At 36.5% G+C, this 24,252-nt stretch overlaps 1 protein-coding gene across 2 annotated transcripts; it reads left to right on the forward strand.

The window, feature by feature from the left end:
- The first annotated feature begins 615 nt into the window (after nucleotides 1–615).
- gabrz (gamma-aminobutyric acid type A receptor subunit zeta) lies at nucleotides 616–23,398 on the forward strand. Of its 2 annotated transcripts, none has more exons than XM_039664940.2 (10): nucleotides 616–880; nucleotides 7,876–7,953; nucleotides 13,426–13,526; nucleotides 13,791–13,858; nucleotides 14,994–15,211; nucleotides 15,567–15,649; nucleotides 17,759–17,896; nucleotides 17,990–18,142; nucleotides 20,514–20,707; nucleotides 20,819–23,398. In XM_039664940.2, the coding sequence occupies exons 2-10, from the start codon at nucleotides 7,901–7,903 to the stop codon at nucleotides 21,149–21,151; spliced, it is 1,341 nt and encodes a 446-aa protein (XP_039520874.2). In that variant the 5' UTR covers nucleotides 616–880; nucleotides 7,876–7,900; the 3' UTR covers nucleotides 21,152–23,398. The 2 variants fall into 2 exon arrangements, with proteins under 2 accessions (XP_039520874.2, XP_039520876.2); XM_039664942.2 differs by lacking the exon at nucleotides 616–880 and adding an exon at nucleotides 5,687–5,701.
- The last annotated feature ends 854 nt before the right edge of the window (nucleotides 23,399–24,252 follow it).

A 24,252-nucleotide genomic window follows, 5' to 3' on the forward strand; every position in this document is an offset into this window, starting at 1 on the left:
TTCTGAGATTTTATTTTTATAGTTAACTAACTTCAACAGCCTGCAGCCAAAAGTACAATGATCTGTATACATTTCCAACTCTGAAATATGCCGTGAAGACATCCATCAGTTTCAAAAGGAAATCTCTTGCAATCAGATCCGTGCCTGTTGGCAGTTGAAGGTTGGAGAACAGCAGTAAGCGGGTTTATTACAAAGACCTGCCAGTTCCGTGGGTGCTGGAACTGGAGCTTTCCCCGAAATTGCAGAATCCAGTCTTAACAACACCCCGCTAGAAGAAGCGAATGCGTTTCTGCAGTTGATGCCGCATTTATTGTATGGAGTGCTACGGCATAATCTGTATGATGCAATGTCAAACATTTCTTACTTGCCAGAAGTGGACGAACATGTGGAAATAGAATTTCATGCCTTGAAAGGAATAACCTGGTCAAAGTGACATGACATATAAAGAAAGCAATGACAGACAGGGTTTGTCTGCATGGCACAGGCTAAAATAGCCTAGAGATTAGTAGAATATGATGAGAGTGTGCCTGTGTGATAATTGCATGCCACTTTCATTCAATGTAATTCCAAACATGTGAGATGTCATTTCCTGTTCCCTCCAATCACCACTGAATCGTCAGTCTGTCACTGATAGGCTCTTCTTCTATGTGCACACACACACTGCACTCAGCGCAGAATGTGTCTATGCAACCAGTAGTTTAGACTGACTGCTGTGAAGTAGTTGAGCATCACTGACGGATTCCAGCGCCTTGAAACCCGCTTAAAGTCACGTCTTTCCTTTCAGAGAACTAAATGGCTCGGACTTACAACCGATACAACATATGTGGACGAGTGATTCGATAAGCGTTTGGGAAATACAAATGACTGCCCGGCTTTAAATGTAAGTACGCAGTGAGTTATGATGTAGGCTAGGCTACGTTTATGAATTTGAATGAAGTATTTCGATGTTTGATAACATAAAGTCGGGACTGTGTGATGGATGTGTTGGCTATACTTTAGCTACTCTTAAAAAAAGTCGCAATCATGTTTGTTGTTTAAATCATTTGCTTGTGGATTAATAGTGTAAGATTAGAAGACAGTAAACAGTTTTAAAACCGCTTTTCTAATAGAGGACTATTTGTGTTACTGTAAAATATAAAATGCGTTTAAATAATTAATGGGGAATAGTCCCACATGTCGAATGTGCATAGCCTATTGTGTTTTTATTTATAACGACTTCCCACTGTGACAGATCGTCAAATTTAAACCTTAAGGAAGTTGTAGCGACACAAAAAAAAAAAAAAAAAAAAAAAAAAAAAAAAATGACCACGATTTATTTCTACTCTAAATGCAGGCACAAGTGGTTATCACTAAAAGTTCATGGTAATGTTACACATTACACGTTTCAGCCTAAGGAAATAGCATCTTTCTCAAATTTATGTTTTAATTTAATATCATTTTTTTTTGTAAAATTTACTATAGTGGATATGATATTTGGAGTAGCCTATGATACAATTTATTGGTACAAAAAGTGAAATGTCAGTGCATGCAAACAGTGTTGAATAGAAAAATAACATTTGACTGGATGGTCTGAAGATAATCTTACTCTGTTTTGGTGAAGATTGCCTTTAATGTGTCAGAGTTTTATAAGTGAAATTAGATCTAGCCTATATCTTGTCTTTTGCTTGCATTTAGACATACTGTTCAACAATACAATGAATATTAAAGTAAAATATCATCATGGTTCATAATTTATTAAATATGTCACATTTTTATGCCCTGTTTAGACCACCATGCTTCATTTCCTTAGTTTAATGTATTTTAGTAAAAATCATGTGAAATGGCACTCGTAAATTGACTTAGCGTCAAAGTGATGTGCGTTGGGATGGATATTGTATCTGAACGGGTTAAAGATGGCATAGAGTTAAAGGGTTAGTTCACCCAAAAAGACATTTATTGATCTTCGGAAAACAACTGAAGATCTTTTTAATTAAATCTGAGAACTTTCTGTCCCTCCATTGACAGCCTATACATAACTACCAATTTCAAGGCCCAGAAAGGTAGTAAAGACATCAGTAAAATAATTCATGTGACGCCAGTTGTTTAACCTTAGTTTTATTAAGAGTAGCCTATTTGTGCAAAAAACCCCAACAACAACATAATATATGCCACTTTATTTACAAAATATTAATCTCTAATTTACATTCATTACAGCAAGACGACGCAAGAGTGCTGTGTTGATGCAAGAGCAGACTTTGTTGTGTAAATGTTCGTTGGAGCGTAATATTTTGTAAACAAAATGGTAATTTATGTTTTGCACAAGATAAATTGAGGTTAAACCACTAGAGTCACAAGGATTACTTTTATGATGTTTTACTACTTTTAATTTTGGGATTACTTTTATGATGTTTACTAAGTTAAGGCCCTTGAATTGAGATTATTCTTACGTCCTCAAGTGACATAATAGCTTATTGGTGTCTTTTGTCACACATTACAATAGACTGTGGCCTGAAAACCTATGAGAAACTGTCCAGATTTCTATCTTGTGATTAGCTGATGGCTTAAGGCTAAGCTCTCCATTGGTTTTCAAATCAGCATTTCTCATGAGCTCTTTTAGCTGGTAAATGATCAGTTGTGTTGAAAGCGGTTTATTTTGGGTGCCATGAGATGGCCAGATAATCTCTATTAAAGGCAGGATGATCACATTTACCCTGTGCAGTGTGCACAAACTCTCTCTCTTCCACATTCATATTTTATTATTTACAATATTCTAAGTGGAAAGATGAGATGTTTTCCCTGCTACATCATGCACACAAATGAACAGCAAAAAAGAAATATGTATTTTTAGTAAATTAAATGGCCAAGAAAGGCTTTAAAAAATAAAATGCTTCACGTAATGCTCATGTTTTGCTTTCATGATTAATTCAGAAGGTTCTCTGAAGATATTTTTCAGTTTGTCAAAGAACAGTAATTGGACCCTGCCGTTGCAAAAGATAGAACTCAGTCATTCACTGACCTAGATTCTCGCTGAGATATCTGGTGTTTGAAGTCAATATAGCAAGAAGGTGTGCAATAAAGAAAAATAGCTGAGGCTCTTTGCTTTTTAGATGGATGTAGCTTAGCAATGTCAGACAGCTGTTAAGTCTTTTAATTATTCCAGCGTTGAAAGGTTTGGGATCAGTATGATTTTTTTAATAATAAAAAAAAGATACTTTTATTCAGCAAGGACACATTAATTATTCCAGCGTTGAAAGGTTTGGGACCAGTATGATTTTTTTTAATAATGATAAAAAAAGATACTTTTATTCAGCAAGGACACATTAAATTGATCAAAAATGATTTATTTTTTTATGTCGAAATATTTTTATTTCAAATAATTTTTTTTTTTAGAAAACATTCTATTCATCAAATAATCCTACAAAAATGACCACAGTTTCCATAAAATTATTAAGCAGCACAACCATTTTCAACATTGATAATATTAGGAAATGTTTCGCACCAAATCAGCATTAGGATCACATGACACTGAAGTCTGGGGTAATGATACTGAACCATCACAGGAATACATTTTACATGTTTTACAGTATTTTTTGGATCAAAAAATGCAGTCTTCTTGCTGAGCCTACGCATTCTCATCCCAAGGGTCATATAGTGACGCTTTTGACATTTCGTCTACATCCAACGCACATGGCACTCTTTAGCATCAATATAACACGCTTCGGTTATGGGTAGGTTTAGGTGTGGGGTATATATATTGGCCTTCTGGCCCATATATATCTGTGTCTCATATTGACGCTAAAGGTTGGCATGTTCGTTGAGGAAATGTCAAAAGCGTCAGTATATGACGCCTTGGGATGAGACCGGGCTGGGTGAGCACGAGAATTTTTTTTTTTAATGGTATTACATGAGAAAGTCAAAAGGACTGACCAGTATATCTGTAGCAATGGCGATCCAATAGACCATTTTGCAAGATGTAAACAACGTTGGTCCAGAAACGCTTCCTGTTTCAGTTTGTAACTGTTTTCTTTATTTTACATGTAAAGAAAGCATCTTAAAGATGTTTGTTTAACTTTTTGATTCAGTTTTATATTTTCTGTTGGTTGTATTTTATCCCAGCTTTTATGTAGTGTTAAAAAACTGAAACAGGAAGTGCTTCTGGACCAGTGTTGTTTCCATCTTGCAAAATGGTCTATACCCATAACCACCAAAGCATTCCCAGCTTCAGGCTTTTTGGGTTTCCTGGTAAGATGATTAAACAAGTCCAGTGTAACCTTCCCGCAGAGTCTTCCCTATCACGGTCCAGACCTCATTGAAGATGTCATCTGTCACTCTAAATGAGTTACATCTCAGTCTTAAGACCAGGATCCTTCAAGCAGACACTGAGTCACAAACCACGACGGTATAGGAATTAGACAGAACAGCTTTTGCAGTGGGGAGCTGGGGGAATGCTGCATGTTTCATGTATGCGGGTACAAATAAGCCTGGAGACATCAACATTTTCTTCTTGTAAGGATATGTCAACTTTTGATGACTTGTGCTTACAAAAATGAAAGGGCTAGTTCACTTAAAAATAATTCTATCATTATTTATTCACCCTCATGATGTTCCAACCCTGTATGATTTTCTTTCATCTGTGCATAAAATTAGTGTATTTCAGTTGTGTGGAACCCAGTTTTTTTTACCTTTCAAAATTTGTTACAGAAAACCTATTTTGGTACGTTTGTACAGTGGTACTTATTCTGCTACCCACCTCTATCACAAATCATCATGAAGAGCAGATGAATAGAAAAGAGACAGGGTGTTAAAATTATAAATAATGAAATCAAATGTTCTGATGAGTTGCAGTATGTGGAGCAATCAGGATTCAAAAGCACTGACAGGCAGAATAGAAGAGTATTACATTTCAGTTTTTGTGTTTTATTTGCTTGTGTTGATCTGTGTAAAAAAAGAATATATTAATCTAGGTCAAGAACAGATTTTCCTTTTTCATGTTAACAATATGACAGTTTTGTGTTTGTTTGGCCACGTCAACATGACAACCATGTCAACATGACACAATGCCCGCTTTAAGTACTTTGAAGCACTATCCGTGCAATTCAAATTGAAGCATTTTTACATCTTCCTGCACATTGTATGTGTATGGACAAATGCTGCAGGGCAGACGTCTGTTGTCTCAAACTTATCGTCGCAGCTGCACACAGATTGCAATGGTGCTGGAAGACTGAGCAAAGGATCACAGACAATTTTTTGCCATCAAGGCTTAAAATAGACATTGAGAAGATAAAAAGTATCTATTAAATACAGTGCTAGATTAACTATTGTATTTACAAGGCAGAACGGCTCAGAGCCAACTGGAAAGTATCAAGAATGAGGGAATTGAGAATCATTTTAAAACCTAAATACTGCTTATACTGTTGTATCTTGTTGTCTTTACGTAGTAGTTGGTGGTCATATAGCTTAAGTGGTTTTACATAATTCCCTGAAAATAAGAACCTTATCTATCTACTTTAATGTCACCATCAGTAAATCTGTTCTCAAAGACATTTGTGAGAGATTATTTCATTATGTGTTCTGGGATTATATGCATCAGAATGCATCTTTTCAAGGGTCAAATTTAAAGAGACAGATCTGAGGTTAAGGATTTCACAGGACAAACTGTATGAAAGTTTCACAAATCATAATCAGGCGTTTGGGAAATGCATTTGATTGCCCGGCTTTAAATGTAAGTGCGCAGTGGGTCATATTATGATGTAGGCTACGTTTATGAATTTGAATGAAATATTTTGATGTTTGATCACACAAAGTCGGGACTGTATTATTGGCATCAAGTATAGGAAATGGTTTAAATTAGCTATTTTCACAACATTTTTCCATATACAGTGGGCAGAACAAGTATTTGACACACTTCTGATTTTGCAGGTTTCCCCCCTATAAAAGCATGTAGAAGTCTGTCATTTTTATCAGGCTACTCTTCAACTGTGAGTGACGGAATCTAAAACAAAAATACAGAAAATCACATTGTAGGATTTGTAATTTTAATTCGACCTAAATATTTGATCACCTACCAACCAGTAAGAATTACGGCTCTCACAGACCTGTCAGTTTCTCTTTAAGCAGTCCTCCTGTTCTCCACTCATTATTAACTGCGCCTGTTTGGACCTGTACACCTGTCCACACACTCAGGCCCTGTTTACACGAGAATGCTCACAGGTGAAAACGTAAAAATATTTTATTGGATGTGCCTTTCGTTTACACGGCGACAGTGTTTTTGGGGCTTAAAAACCACCCTCCAGAGTGGAAATCTTAAAAACACTCCACCATTGTGTTCCCATCTAAAGGGTAAAAACGCAAAAGTCTGCTAGACAGTGAAGGTTGTACGCAGGCGCGCAGACTTGGTGTTGAAGTGTGGCAGTGCTTCACATTGCCACCTAGCTGCCTGGAGTTCATACTACATAGAGTTTCACACACTTTTGCTGACAAGCTACGGATGTTGGTTATAATCTAAATGGGAAATAGTTCAGCGCAAATGTAATTTCTTGCAGCTTTCTGAATGGTTGAGACATACGTCATACGTTAGCCTATTTTATCAAAAATAAAACAAACTAAAGGCATATGCATGAACACCATGATTCCATAGCTGATGAAGATATTTTTACGATGGAAACAACTTTCCCCAGTGGACAAATAATACATCTATCTATTTATCGATCTATCTATATATATCCCTAATTATCTATCTATCTGACTGACTATCTAATTGCTATATCTGCTCCGTTAGACGGACATAGGCCTATTGGCGAGAATATTGTGTACATTATTTCATTCTGTTTACCATCTTATTAATGAGGATGAATTGTATATGTCAATATTATTGCAGAACATATTTCACTTTCTTTTTGGAAATATGTGTTAATTTGCATTTCTGTTACAGATCGATCAAACGGGTGTTCGTGTAGGCTGTTAATTGTAAGACTTGCTTTGTGAAGTCTTCATGTTATTTATAAGAGGCAGTATTGCCATTTATTTTACACAACCGTCTACAGTTTCACACACTTTCACGTGTTTTGTCCAACTGCCGACGGTGTCGCCATTTCTCATTTCACCTGTTTTTGTGCGTACGCCTGGGTCAGAGCTTTGCATGAAGGACCGCACATTTTACCGTCAAGTTTGCTTTTTATAAATACCAACTATTGCGTAGAGAGCGGCGTACGCCTTCTTTTGTGCGTACGCAAGGTTTATAAATGAGGCCCCAGGTTTGCAGACACTGCAGCAGGGATTTTGGCGCACTCCTCCATACAGACCCTCTCCAGATCAGGAAATATAGGAAATGGATGATCTCTGTAATTGCAAACAAAGGATTCTGTACTAAATATTAAGCTCTGCTTTTCTGATGTATCAAATACTTATGTCATGCAATAAAATGCAAATTAATTAAAAATCATGCAACGTGATTTTCTAGATTTTGATTTAGATTCTGTCACTCGCAGTTAAAGAGTACCTATGATAAAATTTACAGACTTCTACATGCTTTGTAAGTGGGAAAACATGCTAAATCGACGGTGTTTCAAATACTTGTTCTCCCCACTGTATATCTCAATTGGTTAGCTGGTCTTTTTTTTTCTCAAAGTATGCTGTGATGTATATTGTTGATAGCATTTTGAAACCTTTTTTAATGGTATTGCCTTATAGCTTAAGTCAAAACTTGAGTAAGGGGTATATTTTGTTAACAGTCTCTAAACACACTTAAGTAGGATTGAGAAGTCTTGCCTGGCTCATCAAGCTAAAATGTTGAGCACTTATGCTAACTGCAAAATTTGTCAGTAATGCTTAATCTCTGTGTACAAATCTGTTGAATCTCTAGATAATCTCTCCATTTTGTTATCTCTCATTTCTCAGTTGGACGCGTAACTCTCAAGCAGCCATGCATTTGTGTAGCTTTGTGGGGTCTTTGCTCCTCCTCCTTTTCATCAGCAGGTAAGAAACTCCTGGTGGCTTTTTTCAAACTCGCTTTTCTCATTATTGTGATGTGGCAAGCTGAATATGACTGGGGTGTACAGTGTTTATTGCTTTTGTGTTGTTCCCCCTTAATTTATTTGTTTCTCAAAAACTAGAGAATAGGATGTGCATTAACTTCAGTAGTAACTTTGTAAAGTTGATAAACATGGCATTTCTCGACGCTCCCAGGAAAGCCGAGGCGGAAAACCCATTTTTGTCAACAAGTTCTCACGGGTGATGACAAGCCGGTATAATTTAGGTTTCACTCTTTTGGCAGCAAATAAAAGACTATATGCCTTAAGTATCCATTCACACCAGATTATGTGGGCTTGGTGAAAGGTGTAGCTAAAGGAAGGATGGAATTATAGCTAATCCATGTAGACTTTTGGGTAAGCCTGAATGAGACCGTCGGAGTCAATGTACGGGTTACAGATGGAAATACCAGCCCTCGTATCTTGTCTCCTCTCTGTTTAGCCTGTTTGAGCTTATCTTTCAATGCAGCAGTGAAGTAGCTGCAATGCTAACACGATTAGTGACAGTGTAGAAACAAGACATTGATTTACTGGAACTGCCGTCACTCAGCCATGTTCAATGAAAGTTCAGGCAGATTCCATTTAATGAGATATGCATCTCATCATCGATGCTGGTATTCTGGCATGACCTTTGAAATTTGATGGGAAGATGTATAGGACCTTGCTGGTCAGGACGACTCCACAAAAGATCAAAGGGGGATGTTGAAGAAGCGTGCCAACATCAATTCACCTCACCATCTGCTTTTACCCACCCCCTTCCTGTCCTCCTTTCCTCTCCAATCTCCAGTCTCTCTTCCTGGCAAGATGGGAGAATTTAGTGGGTGTACATATACTTTGGCTTGGAATTCAGCTTCTATCACATAACAGACTAAACCACAAAAACAAGAGCAATACCTCCTCTTTGGGTTCTTAGTGCTTAGCACATGAAGATAGGATGTTCTATTGAAGGCTTAGTCTCGCAAATGGCCTTAACGTTTTTTGTTTGTTGAAATCTTATACTGCTGGTCTAAATGAGGTCAATTCAGAACCAATAGTGTTTAAAGGGGTCATACGTCATAAATATGTTACTTGATCTCTTGAGGTAAAAGAGCTCGAGGTACTGTGAAATCATACTGTAACTTTCAGAACTCAAAACTTGAACTGACCTTAAAGCTGCAGTCTTCAACAGTATAAATGGTCAACCAAATCCAATCAATATGTCTCTCTCTTTTTCTCTTGAGCACCCTTGTTTATTTTGGAAATAAACCCATATCATGCAATTGCCACTGCTGTGCAAATTTGTAAATGGCTATGAAGAACAAACCCAAAGTCGCTTAAAGTAAGCACACATGGAAACATTGTTAGAGAGTTAGAGCTTAGGATATGGCCTGTTTTATTGAAATGGGCATGAAAAACTCAAATAAGTTTTTGGTATCAAAACATTACTAACATTATAAGTGGACCTCAGAGAAAAAATATTTATAATTTGACCATTTTAAAAGTCTTTTTAATGAAAACTCCCCATGATTAAAGTTTTATTTTATAGGTGAGTTGCCAGAGATCTGAAACATAAATATACTTTATGACTGTTTTGTTGATGAGAGACACAGCGCTCTATTTTAAAAGCAATATTTAATGTATGAACCCCTCAGTACAGTAAAGAATCATTTCTTTGACACACCGGACCAAATCCAAACCACTGGAGGGGATCACAATGGTGGTTTCAAGAGGGCACAGATTTATGAAAATAATTAGGTCATCATCATCACTCTCAACTCATTAGTATCAATAAACAAATGCCTGGCACATTGCAGGCTTACTTTTTTTTTCTTTTTTTTTTTAATCGGTTTATTGCTGATCTAATATTTTTCCTATCAGTTTTAATGAAAAGTTAAGTTTTATTTCAATGATGGACAAGGTCTCCCAAAGAAAGAATTGGGGCTCATATCTCAAATAACCACTGATGTGTGTAGACGGGGAGATGGAGTTGATACAAGCTTGAGAAAGTGTCTCTGTGGACCAAAGCAGAAACAGTAGGGGAGACAGTCCTGCGGACGTAGAACTCTTCCTCCATACACAACACGTCAATCAGACTAAACACCAGAGACGTGGGCTGGATTTAGTTTTGGTTCCGAAATTTACATGAAAAAATGGAAATAAATCTTAGGCAGACTAATCTGCTTTTGTCTTTGGTGTTGGGGTCATTAAGAAGAAAAGTTAAGTGTGGTTTTATTATCATCATGTAATTTTAACATATAGTTCCGTATCAGTGAGTCATTTTCGACGTTATGTGATGCAATGCGATCTCGCCTCAGGGGAGAATCACCTTTGAGTGGTAACAAAACAAGCCAATGCACATTGGTGAGTGAGATTTGGATTGGAAGCCACTCCCCGTACTCATTCAAGCTTTTCAGAGCATTCAAGAGCAGTTGTCACACTCTGACAGTTATAGTTTTGAGTGAGCTCAACACGAGCATGTCAAAGCATGTAACAAAAGAATATATGGTGTTAGCCTGTAAGGGAATGATGCTTTTCAACTATCACAATTAGCAGATAATAACTGCCTACCCAGCATTCACAGACCACTAAACCAGCATCCCTTCACACATGACTGGACTTCAGCCTGAAGGGGGCAGCAAGCAGACGGTTGCCATTTAACACTAAAAACGTATAATCATAAATTGGCATAAGTTTGGCACATGCTCACTCTTTTTAGTTTTATTCAATTCCAATTAGAAAATGTTTGTTTCGTTTGTATGCATGATAAGATAAAACAACACAAATGGCATTGCTTTGATTATATGGCTATTTCTTATTTGACCTACTTGTTTTCCTGGCATGACAGAATACTAAATTGTTCTTTAGTTATAGGATTATTGAGCCTCTGAAGGTAACGACGCCATCCTGATTTTTTGACTAGGATAGTCGATTAAAGCTGAAGTGTGTAATTTCTGTGCCACTGGTGTCACCAAACATAATTACCAAAAATATTGAACCCTTTTCATAGGTCAGACTGTTTGAATACCCCATCAGCAAAGTCACGTCACTGGCTGTCGAGTCACAGTGTAGGGATGCTCAAATAAACAGAGCAATGTTTTGCTAAAACCACATAGACACGTTTTCAGGGGGAAAAAAACAAACTACAAATGGCTAACTTTTACTTGTCTCTGCTTATTATGGATAAGGTGAAATAGCACACTTCAACACAATGGGTGGCATGTAGAGACAGACTTCGCATAGTGGAGCTACTTAAAAACAAATGTTCTGAAACACTTACCAGTGAAAATAGCTAGCAGAATGTAATGAGATGTGTCTGAGAGGTGAAGAATGCTTTGAACAGTTCTTCCATGTGTTTATATAGGGGCTAATATAAATGCGATGACCTGCCTGGTTCGCTTCCATTTTTATTTTTGTTTTATTTAATTTCTTGTTAACAGTTTAAGGAGAGTAATAATAGAGACATCAAATCAGTGACCTAAAGCTCTCCGTCTGTCTTCCAAACTCTCTCACACACTCTCTCTCTCACCATATGTCTCAATTCCTCTCTTTTGATCTTTCCCAGGCGAGCTCTGTCTTTCTTCTTCAGCTAAGAGTACGCACTTTAGCATGCATAATTCTGTACAAATTATGGGTGACAATCAAAACTGGACAAAAATGCCTCATACTGACATGAATACAAGTGAATGATAGTTTCAGATGATTGTTGCTTATTTAGTTGTTCCTGATTTTTTTTTTTATTAATTAGACAATGTTTAAATTGAATTGAGGTCCAAAAGTTTTCCTCATTTGTGTGACAAATTATACCAATTAAAAGTCAGTAAGATAATTTAATCTTTAAAAGACATTTATGATCACCAAGGCTACCTTTATTTGATCAAAAATACAGTAAACTGTGAAATTGTGAAATACCATTACAATACAATAGAATATTGGTAACACTTTACAACACGGGTGCACTAATGTGACTCATTAGTCATATATTAACTCATGACTATCTGTGCATTAGTTAAACATAAATTAATGTGTATTAGTGTGCACCCCTATTGTAAAGTGTTACTGAATATTTTCCCCCATTTTAATATAATATCTAATATGCTGATTTGCTCAATAATCCTTTCTTGTCAATGTTGAAAACAGTTGTGCTGCTTATTATTTTTGTGGAAACATGATACATTTTTCTATCTTGTTTATTTGTTTGTTTGTTGAATGGAAAGTTCACAAGAACAGCCTTTATTTTAAATAGAAATATTTATTATAAATATATTTGTTGTCAACTTTGATAATTTTTAATCCAGTGTTGCTGAATAGAAATACTTACACCAAACTTTTAAACAGTAATGTATACACTGTGAAAAAAAAATCATGATTTGTAATCACAACATTTTTTCTTTTGTCAAATCAACTTAGATAATTTATGTAGTTCAGATAACATAATATTTTGAGTTTCTGGTGATTAAATCAATCTACTTATTGTATTAACTAAATGTTTCCATTTCAATGAACTTAAAATTTTAAGGCAACCAGGTTACTAATTTTTTTTAAGTTAAACCAACAATACTTTTTTACAGTGTGGGTGCAAAATGAACACGAATTTCAGAATGTCTCAGTATTTTATTTGTCCATCTTTTACTGAAATGACAGCTGCACTTGACTGATGATTATGTGTGATCCAGTATGATTTGAAAATGTTACAAAGAGTCACACGATCAATTTCTCAAATTTCATTTTACGTCATTATTTTGTGTTCTAATTATTTTAAGATCACTAAACTTTGTTCATTTTCTGGTATAAACTAGATTTGGTAACGGGTTCTGAGACCGTTGGACCTCACTGTATGTATCTATACGTAAAGAGGAAAAATATTGGCTAGGGCGATGTCTGAGAGAGCAGAAGAGGCGCTTGAGATTTGCCGCATTGAGAAGCATGTCAAAATCCATGTGTATGTCTGTCCCCATGCTGTGCTTGGCCCACTGTAGGCTACTTGTTGTTTCTCTCCATTGTAGAATATTTATGAGTATATTGTGTAGTGCCAACCAAGCAGGATTTTTTTCAGACATGTCTTGAAGTATTTCCTACATTTGCTACTGTGCTCTGTGGGGTTGTTACCCTGAAGCTGAATAATATCTGAAGCTCACGGGTCCTTATCGCTGTTGAAACTGAGACTTCGCTCTGTGGGAGAGAACACAGTCGCTTCTACCATCACTGAGGATGTTGAAATGGCACGCGCCACAGTCGGCAGCAGTGCTTTAATGAGAGAACAGATGAAACCTAAAAATACACATAATCTGAAATCTAGGTCATAAGTTATTGGCAATTGAAGTCCACATGATCACAACATGCCTTGGCTCGGTGGAAGCAACATTGCTTTTCTGTTTTTCTGCATTGACTTGTGGGGTAACGCAGTGCCTAATGTGTGTTTTGTGTTCTGCTGCTTTTACAGGATCATGGATTGCTCTGTCGCCAGCTCGGAGGAGATTTTGCCTCCCACCATTCAGAAACTGATGAAGGGATACAACAAATACCTTAGGCCATTCTTTGACAGTACGACGTACAAAGCTTTTACATTTACACTTACACAAACTATTATATTGCATAAGTGGATTTTATCTTCTCTAAAGTCCTATCACCATCAACAACTGCAATTAAAACTAAATTAAATTCGGTGGAAAACGCTCCAGGCTTGAGTTGATGCAGTCCACTCCTGTAACGCATGTAAATTAAGAGCCCTTTTTCTTCTGTCTTCCTCTGTTAGCAGTGACTCTGTACTAAATGCAGTGTGTGTGTGTCTTTTTTCTTCTTCTTCAGATGGCCCTGTTACTGTAGGCATGAGTCTGGATATCGCCAGCATAGACACTATATCAGAAATCAACATGGTAGGATAATCTTATAAACCACAAACATACAAATATATTCCTAAATTACTAAGACAATAAGTATTGTCATGAACTCCTGATGCACAAGCTATAGGTCTTTAAAGGTGCAGTATGTGATTTTTTTTGCGGCATCTAGCGGTTCGGTTGCTAGTTGCACTTAGACCACACATATTAACTTTGTCATATATATCCATTACCATATCAAGCATTCTGAGAGTTGTCATGAAAGAACTCGTATTATAACATTATATTGTAAACTGATATTATAAACGTGTGTCTGTAAATGTTTTCCTCAAAGCATAACTAATATAAAAGCATATATGTTCAATAACAAATACATGTGAGGTGATGAAAAGTAGAAAAACTAGTTCATAATGCAAGTGTCAAGTTCTTAGAAATGTCATTTTATTAATCATGTTCCGTTCATATTTTTAAAATGCATTTATCATAAAAAAGAAACTTAATAAAACTCAGCATGAAATATATTTTTGAATATGTATCTTATTTTGAATTATTCATTCATGTATATATGTTTTAACACTGTAAATAAAATATTGAAACTGATACACGTAAACACAATATTGTTATACTCGATTTTAAGGTGACATAACATGTACTTACTATAGTATTAACAAATTATGCATAATTACAAGTAACTAACCCTAAACCAAACCCTAACTTTTTAGTAAGTAGGCTACATGTAGTTAATTAATATTATTCAGTACTTATTTGAGTATCAGGACAATGTAACTGCTTCACATTAACATAGTGTAACCCATATTTCCATTATGCTTTAAAAAGAACACATCTTCACAAAAATTGTTTTCAGTGTTGTCATGAATGTTGATTTTCTTTTCTTTATTCGCAAGAACCAACTTTCCCTTTTCATCATTATAATATAATATAATATACATTTTGAATAGTTGACTTTGAGATGTGTTCAATTCACTATCTGTATGAACTGCATTTTAATGTGGTTTTTCTTTTTAAATCTCAATAGATCAAAAAAAAAAAAAGTCACATCATTGGCCCCTTTGATCTTTGGACAGAGTTGTATAAGAGCTGAGTGTATGATGTAAACCTAAGCTTGTGGTGCACATCATCGCTGAATTAAGAATCTGTTCAACCCCTCCAGGATTACACAGCCACCATCTTTCTTCGTCAGCGCTGGACAGATGAACGCTTGTGTTTTGATGGCAATAAGAGCTTGAGTCTGGATGGGAGACTTGTGGAGCTCCTGTGGGTCCCTGACACATTCATTGTGGATTCCAAGAAATCCTTCCTGCATGACATCACTGTCGAAAACAGACTGATCCGGATATTTCCCAACGGAACTGTGCTGTACGCCCTGAGGTAGTGAGGTGTCATTCACTGTATCTGGTCTTCATTCAGATGCTATACTGGGGTCTTATGAGTGTTGAGGAATGGGCTTACTGTTGATGGACTGACTGGAGGGTTGATAGAGGGAATGGGGCATCAGAAGACAACTAGAAAGAGGTCGGGATAAATATGGGTTAGTGAAAGAGTTCACAATAGTGGAAAACAGGGTGAAAATAGACGTGGTGCCAGGGAGCCTTTGCACAGATGGGCAGCTGGCATCAAAAATTAAGCTTGAAAGTAGCGTCCACGGACAGTGAGCTGATTCCCAGTGTTATATAAGTAACAACATGTATGTTACTCTCTTTTTTTTACCTCCCTGTTTCTCTAGAATTACCACCACAGTGGCCTGCAGTATGGACCTAACCAAATACCCCATGGACAGGCAGACGTGCATGCTTCAACTTGAAAGCTGTAGGCCTCAAATAATTCTCTATTTCTCTTGAAACCATTGCCAAATATTGTAGAAATAACTCAGTGGGTTTGGTTCACTAGTAATTGTGTAGGTGTTTACAATGTAAAAGGTTCATATAAATGTAACCAGATAAATGCACCATACTTTAATGAACGCATCATTTTTATTCCGAAATAAGAAAGACTCATTATAGGGTTGGGTTATATTACATTTTTATTTCTACACTACTGTATATTTAGAATCTTTACACATTTTATATGCGAGTAATGTTTATTATGTCAGCAAGTCTTTTTTTACAATCACTATTACATTTGTAATTAATTATTTTAATATATTTTGAAGCCTCATTTATTCTTGCGATAGCAAAGCTGAATTGTCAGCATCATTACCCCAGTCTTTAGCTCCACATGATCCTTCAGAAATAATTTCTGATTTGGTGATCAAGAAACATTTCTTTCTATTATTTTTGAAAATGGTTATATAAAATTTAAAATAACACATTTGTTGGTGAATGAGACCTAATTAGTGAATTTTATGAGTTGATCTTTTAGAGTGCCTCTAGTCTCTTCTTTAATCTGCTCTGCAGAGTGCTTGTGATTTATGCTGTGTGGCATGCATAAGAGTATCTAACCCTTTAAGACACATGCATGTTTCAAGCCTTTTTAAATTTGTGAAACTCTTGTGAAATATTAATGTCACTAATGATAGATGCTCCAGGTATACACACCATAAATGTTCCTTAAGTTGTAAAAAATTAATCTGCATACACGATCTTCCATATGCTCACTCACCCAAGACTGCTGATTTGGCATGAGGTTTTTTTAATGCTCCATACTGAGACAAAAATAGACATATTCTGAATTGATTTAACCAAACATTTAGGTCCAGAATGGTTACTCACACAATATGTAACAGGAGATAAATGGGCCACAGACTATTACCAAACCAAAGTTTCATTAGTCTTTTCTTCCCTGTTGTGATGTGTGTCAGAGTGAAATGGCTTCTTGAACGAGAAATAATGTCGGGCTTGACTTGATTTTGTCCATCTGGAATTGACTGGATGATTGAATCGTTGTGGTTTGCTATTGCTGTGATGTGAGTGACAGGTCGTCCTGCCCTCGCCTCGCAACAGTAAACACATCATCAGAGCAGAGATAAGATGTAGCTCCAGGAGGGAGGGGAAAGTTATTTTGATAAAAGATTATGAGGGCAGCCAAGGAATTAAAGAAATGCACAGATAAATAATTTATAATAAATACTGCAATATTATACAATAAAAGAACGGTCCATTTAGATTTCATGGTGACTTGAAATTAGCAACACAATGTGACAGCTAGCCTACTCTATGCCTAATTTTTATTTATTTTTTTAATATATGGAATCAGGGCAACTTATTTCACAATGTTTTTTTTTTTCTTTAGATAAAATACAAAGTTATTTTTTAAACCCTCTTGCACACTAAACTTTGCATGACACAGTGCCATCTTGAGGTGTAGATTATGTATTGCAACAATGAACAGAGCTGTTTAATTTGTAGATGTTTAAGACATGATTTACACTATAGAGTGCCGAAGTGATGACGTCACTTTGTAGGACAACTCGGAAGCTAGCGGCGCATGGGTTCCCTCGATCAAAAATCTATGCATTTTCCCCATAGACTTTTGGAAAATCGCAAAAAATAAGATCTGTGTTTAACAAAGAGATGTGACCCTTAGACGTTTTGTCTATCAAGATAATCTTTTCAAGTTAATCCAAAATGTATTCATTTTGAAGCCAATATAAAGTTTTTAAAAACATAAGCAGATAAAGATTAAAAAAAATCACAAGCTGGTTATAACTATGTGCTCTATGTCATACCTCAAATATTTAGAGGCTTTGTTCACCACAGTCCTTTTTTCAGACGATTTAGCAAAAACCCATTCAAAAATCCCATAGAGTTTAGAGCGAGGGAACCGGGAGTGCTAAAATACTAACACACTTCAAATCAGAGATAATCAAATGCTTTCTTACTGCTCTATACGTGTTTGATGTAAATATAGTAGCTCTCAGCTTTGGAATTATTTATTGTGTGGTGATAATTGGCTCTTCGATTTATATATTCTCCTCAGGGGGATATAACGTGAAAGATGTTGTTTTCTATTGGACACGGGGAAACCAGTCAGTTAGCGGCCTTGATCATTTACATCTGGCTCAGTACACCCTTGAGGACCACTACACCTCTGAATCTGAAGCCGTTTACGAGACTGGTATGTACACACACACACACACTGATATTTTGAAAAGTTTACATGCTGTATTGATGTTTTTACTTTCTCTTTTATTTACTAATAATGTAACAGGTAACTACCCAAAGTTGATCTTCCACTTCAAACTCAAGCGGAGCATCTTATATTTCATTCTGGAGACGTATGTTCCTTCCAGTGCTTTGGTGGTCCTGTCCTGGGTCTCATTTTGGATCAGTCAGTCTTCTGTACCTGCTCGCATCTGCATAGGTAAGAACGGAAAGCAATCATTTCCAAATTAACATAAGATCAAGATATATCAATACCTCTTCAGTATTCAGTAACTTGAACTAATCAACTTTCATGATCATTATAGGCTTTTAAACAACAAAACACTTTAACTTACACATATTTGAGAATAGGAATATCAGATTGTTCATGATATAGTTTAAAGTTTGTGAATATTTTGAATGAGAAATGAAAAACTAAATGAAAGCTATACATCTGTCATACAGCACAATTGTGGCTGCGGTGTGTCACATGGCAAGCGTCATAGAAATAATAAGGTGATACGCCCTAAAAAACTCACGCTGGGGGGTCAGCTAGAACATTTTATACTTGCATGTGAAAAGGTTAACATCTGACCTATGGCAACCTCCCTGCTGCTCACAGGGATAAAAGAAAGAAAAAGCTTTCCTTTTGGATGCCCCAATTTCACATTCTGGCCTGTTCAGCAATGTGGTTAATGACATCATCGACAGGTACCAGGAGGCCAAGAAACTGTCCAGCGAAAGGAGGCATGAGCAAAATGACACCCCCCACCGCCCCAACAAATGCAGAGCAACCGGGAATTGCACTTAGACACATCTATCAGGGAGAGACAGGAACTTAGGTCTGTCATCTCTTTCATGACAGACTCCTGACTGTTGTGAGCCCTGGCACCTGAGGGGAACCCCTCCTAAGGAGGTCAGTGGACACCGAAATATTGTGTGCCTGACCTTCCTTTGGGAACCTCTGCAGGCATAGCCCCACCATTAACAGTGTTTTGGGGGTGGTGGAGGATCCCAACGGGCCATTCGCTCCATCTTTAGTAATAAGCCATCTTTCCATTAAGCCTGCTCGGTTGGTCCCTGCCAGTTTTGATTTTGAAGGCACCAGACAGGCCATTTCCATCGAAAAAAATGATCACTCTGTCAGACTTTCTGACAGTGTGGCAGCTACTGCCAAATGTCTCTCAGTGGGTACTGAATACCGTAAGAAAAGCTTACAGTGGGTTACAGTTCAATGGTGTAGCAGCAACAGTGGTAGGCCTATGTCAAGAATCAGGAAAAAGTATTTTTCAATCAGGATTTACAATCTCTCCTGGTTGAAAGGGGCCATAGAGAAAGTACCCGTCCCAGAGAGAAATTCATGGTTTTACAGCCAGTGCTTTATTGTGCCCAAAAAGGACTTTTTTTCAGATGCTTCAGACATTGGCTCATGTGAAGCGTTCCCATAGTGTCAAGCCATGATGCAGTGCCCTGTTCCACTCTCAGGGAACCCTAGTAAGGAGACATTATTGCATTATACACTGTAAAAAAAGTGTTCTTAAAGGGTTAGTTCACCCAAAAATGAAAATTCTGTCAGTATTTACTCACCCTCATGTTGTTCCAACCCTGTAGACCTCCGTTCATCTTCGGAACACAAATTAAGATATTTTTTATGAAATCTGAGAGCTGGATCACTCCTGCATGCTAGTCCATAGGCTTCTTGAGGAATTGAAACTTGCCGGCCTCATAAAGTTATTAAAGACATCGTTAAAATAGTCCAAGTTACTTCAGTGGCTCAATCTTAACTTTATCAAGCGACGAAAATACTTTTTGTGCGCAAAAACAAACAAAAATAATGACTTTATTTCAACTATTCACTTCTCTATGAGCCTCTAGTCAGTTAACATACAGTGATAACGTAGAGCTACGTCACACGTAGGCTTACTATTGGCCGACGCTGGTCATGTGTGTGATGCGTGTGACGTACAATAACAGAAGCTTACGTTATTAAACTAGTAACCTGACTCGAGGCAGAGAGAGAAGTAAATGAATAGTTGAAATAAAGTCGTTATTTTTGTTTTTTGCGCACAAAAAGTTTTCTCGTCGTTTGATAAACTGTAGTCACTTGGACTATTTTAACAATATTTTAACAACTTTTCGAGGCCGGCAAGTTTCAATTCCTCAAAAAGCCTATGGACTAGTATGCAGGAGTGATCCAGCTCTCAGATTTCATCAAAAATATCTTAATTTGTGTTCCGAAAATGAACGTCTTACATGGCTGGAACAACATGAGGGTGAGTAAATACTGACAGAATTTTCATTTTTGGGTGAACTATCCCTTTAATCTAATCTAAAAAAAAGTCAACCTAAGTAATTTAAGTAAACTCAACTAACAACTAAAAAACTTAAGAAGGTAACTTAAATTCATTTGATGAGTAACAGAAAATCTATTGAATTTTAACGTTCTTGTCAAGGCAACTAAAGATTTAGCAATGCGAGGAGCTACAAACCTCTTTCTTTCACCTTTACACAGGATTTTACCAAATGACTTTGACAGTTTATAGGATTCCCTAATGTTTTATAACTCAGAACCTTTTGGCATTAACTCATAGGAGTGACCACAGTCTTGACAATGACCACCTTAATGATGGGCGCCCGTACCTCTCTACCCAATGCCAACTGCTTCATTAAAGCCATCGATGTGTATCTGGGCATCTGCTTCAGCTTCATCTTTGGCGCACTGATTGAATATGCAGTTGCCCATTTCTGCACGTTACACCAGCCGAATGCTGCCAATGCATATATGGTAGGATACCATACAAGTAACGATACCATAATGGCCATGAATAAGATCATCTTCACCTTGCTATAGTCAGGACAATAAATCTAACACATTTATGTCTCACTGTTGCACCAGTATGGCCAGGAAATGCAGGAGCGCGAGGACGAGATGAACGGCATCGTCAATTCCATCGGCAGCCGCGCTTTGCGGGCCCGTAAACGAGAGGAGATGCTGTCCCGGATGGGCAGCACCAGCAACCCCACCCCCAGTGAGAGTAAGGAGGAGATCAACTCGCAGCCAGAGAACCGCTGCACCAAGTGCATGTCGACGACACGCCGCATCATACGCTGTCTGAACTGCTGCAAAGTGGAGAACCCGCATTACATCGACAACTACTCACGGCTGTCCTTCCCCCTCTCCTTCATCTTCATCAACCTCCTCTACTGGACCTACTACTTGTACTTCTAAAGCTCCTGCTGTTGGTGTGTGTTTGCAGTGATTTAAGTGTGCGTCCTTTTTTTTGTTAAGTGTCCTCTTCCTTTGACATGTCAGCATGCATTCCAGTTCAACTCATGTCCCCCGAGAATGACTGACTTTGTTCACGTCACCCAAGTATGCGTCATTCCTTGTGGTATGCAGGATGTGATTGGGTTTGGACTGCACAGATATATGCAGATTTCTACTAATACCTTGAAGATACATCTCCATCTTTGTGTCAGGAATACGTGGCCTTCATCTTCCAAGGAGCTTTAGGTTCACTCAAATTCACAACAAAAATCGGCCTAACTGTAAAATTGCAGCGTGATGTCCGTACAACAAATTAAAACCTGATGACCTGAATGTAATTATGATTACATTGTCATTTCAGCATGACTTATAAATCCCTGTTGACACAATTAAGAAAACCATATGCAGTTCACGAAACTGAAAGTTTGCTTAAAATGTTTGATTTATGAAATGAACATCAGAATTTTATCAGCATGTTTGACAGCTACAGTAATAATAAGCAACTGGACCAAAGATTTATTGTGTATCTAATGTTCATAATCACAATCTGAATTCAAAGGAGCACACATTGTTTTTGTGACATATACTGTTTGTTTTTGCAAATATAGCAGTCACGTGTCTTCATATTAGCTGCCAATTAGGAATCAAGTTGGTTTTATTCATTTTCTCCTGGTGATTTGTCTGTGAGTTACTAGGGAATATTCTCTTAGAGATAGAAAATCTGATTATGAATGATTCTCTATTATTTGCATGATAATTTATTTATTCTGCTGGTATGTTGTTGTATTTAATTATTTATTTGTTTTTTGTTAATGAAATGATTTTATCCAATCTAAGGCTCTTTGACCTAGTTAAAGTTAGGCCATTACAGTATTTTTGAAAGCAGACTATTTTGGGCAAGTGCCACAACCAAAACATTGATGCATATTTGCTAATGGCATATTCAAAATTGACATTTACATGATTTCTTGGCAGGTTTTTATGCATTGTTGATGTCTGAATTTATATTATTTGCATATAGTTTTTTTTCCCTCTTCACTGTCAACATGTTTGGTTTTGTTATCGGAGAACTGCTTGTTTGTATGATCTTTTTCAAGAACGTGTTATTCACCTGACCTTTGTGTGGTAAATCTTTTTTTTTTTTTTACTGTGAATGTCATACTTCTTACAGGTGAATATATTTTGTACTCACATTAAGCTGTATTTTATCATTTTATCCTTTTGCACTGAGATTTTGAATTACGAAGGCAGTATTACTTTGCCAAGAAGCATTTTCTTTTTGTATATACTGGCTGAATATTGCAAATGATGTTCACCAAATAATATTTATTATTAATACTGTATTTTAATAATGCATGAAAGTTGCGTATTGTCTAAGAGACAGAAGACCACGTTGCCATGTCTTCCATGCATGGGGTGTTTTGCATCTGTTTTTAAAGGTTTGGAAATAATAACTGACTTAAAGTAATATATTTCGAGACAGAACATAATATTTGTTTAAAAAAATTTTTTTTAGACGTTCTATTTACCAGTACACACTACACGCTATTGCTAATAAACACATTTTTTTAAACATCAAGACTACTGCAATAGGATTCTCTGTACTGTACAAAAACAAATAATGGTAGTGAAATTTAGCAAACTCTTGTCACAAAACCGTTCAATGGCAGTGTCATCTTGGAGTCTTACTGCCCCTTACTGGTGAGTCCAGTTCTTAGAATGCTTTCTACATTTATTTTTATCCTCATCTAAATCCAGAACTAACTCGATACAGAAAGACACGATTGGCAAAACATCTGTCACTGCAGCATATTACAGCCCTTAGGATAGTATGTTGTCAGTACTGATCCTAATGCCAAACAGCTAGTGATTTAACATCCAGTCTTTAGGATTTCCTTTTGAAAATGAAAATCTTCGTTTACTCAATTTTTGCACTTACTTTTGCAGTATTTATAGTAGCCCATCATTTATTATTAAATGCTGCCACTGGGTTCACCGGACAAATTTGATTTCAGCATGTGAATTAAATGAACACTCTTAATGTGTAAAAACTGAGCCTCAAATGGCATACAATTAATGTTTTAGTATTATTTTATTTTGTAGCTTTTTTCATTTATTTATTTATTTTGATGTATTAAGATACTTCATGTCTCACTATGCATGTAAAGTTAATGTTTAGGGTAATAAATATTTTTACTAAAATCTGAATATGTGTAACTTTGTCTTTTTATTTGTTTTCCATCTTCCAGTAAATGGGACCTCTTACATTCCTTGTAAATATTAGCTCTTAATTTACCAACATTTTATTAATTATTTAGGCCATATCCTGATGAAACCAAACCACATGGTGGCGCTATGATGTCAACTTCACCAGGAAAGGATCAGATCAAAATAGACATCACAGCAGTTCTCACTAATTTTCTTGATTAAGAAGTATCTCAGTCTCATCATTTTCTTCTTGAGTAGTAGTACGACCCAATACCTATTATATTGGTCACAAACCTGTATAATCAGTTGTCTATTAATGCTGAAGATAGCATCTTTACATAGATTAAGGGATGGGGATGTGGGACATAATGTTGTTAACTTCACAGATGTCCAGTCAGCCATTCTCAGGCTCTTTCTCCTGATTCATCAGGTATCACACAAAAGAGGAATGGATATCAAGAATCCCACTCCTTTATCAGTCATTGTGCACTGCAATTTGGTGGCTACTAGGTGTCCTGTTTCAGATAACATTCAAAAAATGTAAACCAATATTTTTTTGTAAACATACACACCATACATTCGCACACACACATAATTATTATAGTTTGCTATATTATAAAACAAATACAAATAAAATAAATACAAAAAATAATAAACAAAAATCACATTTCAAATAATATAATATAATATATTATTTGATATAAGAATAATATTTTATATTAAATAAAAATAATACAAAATGATGTACAAAGACATATCGTTTATAGCATTATAATTTTGTAGCTTATGTGTGTGTGTATGCACACATATACAGGATATGTAATATGTTTAATGTGTAAATCTGTATCTGATTT

The sequence above is a fragment of the Pimephales promelas genome, chromosome 17, assembly GCF_988280905.1.
Source record: "Pimephales promelas chromosome 17, fPimPro1.hap1.1, whole genome shotgun sequence".
NCBI classification, from domain to species: Eukaryota; Metazoa; Chordata; class Actinopteri; order Cypriniformes; family Leuciscidae; genus Pimephales; species Pimephales promelas.

Bases quoted from the DNA above. Each gene is read 5' to 3' on its own strand.
- gabrz (XM_039664940.2), top strand. From the start codon at position 7,901: ATGCATTTGTGTAGCTTTGTGGGGTCTTTGCTCCTCCTCCTTTTCATC. The intron at 13,527-13,790 runs GTACGACGTACA...CTTCTTCTTCAG, and splicing joins CCTTAGGCCATTCTTTGACA to ATGGCCCTGTTACTGTAGGC. The intron at 18,143-20,513 runs GTAAGAACGGAA...ATTAACTCATAG, and splicing joins ACCTGCTCGCATCTGCATAG to GAGTGACCACAGTCTTGACA.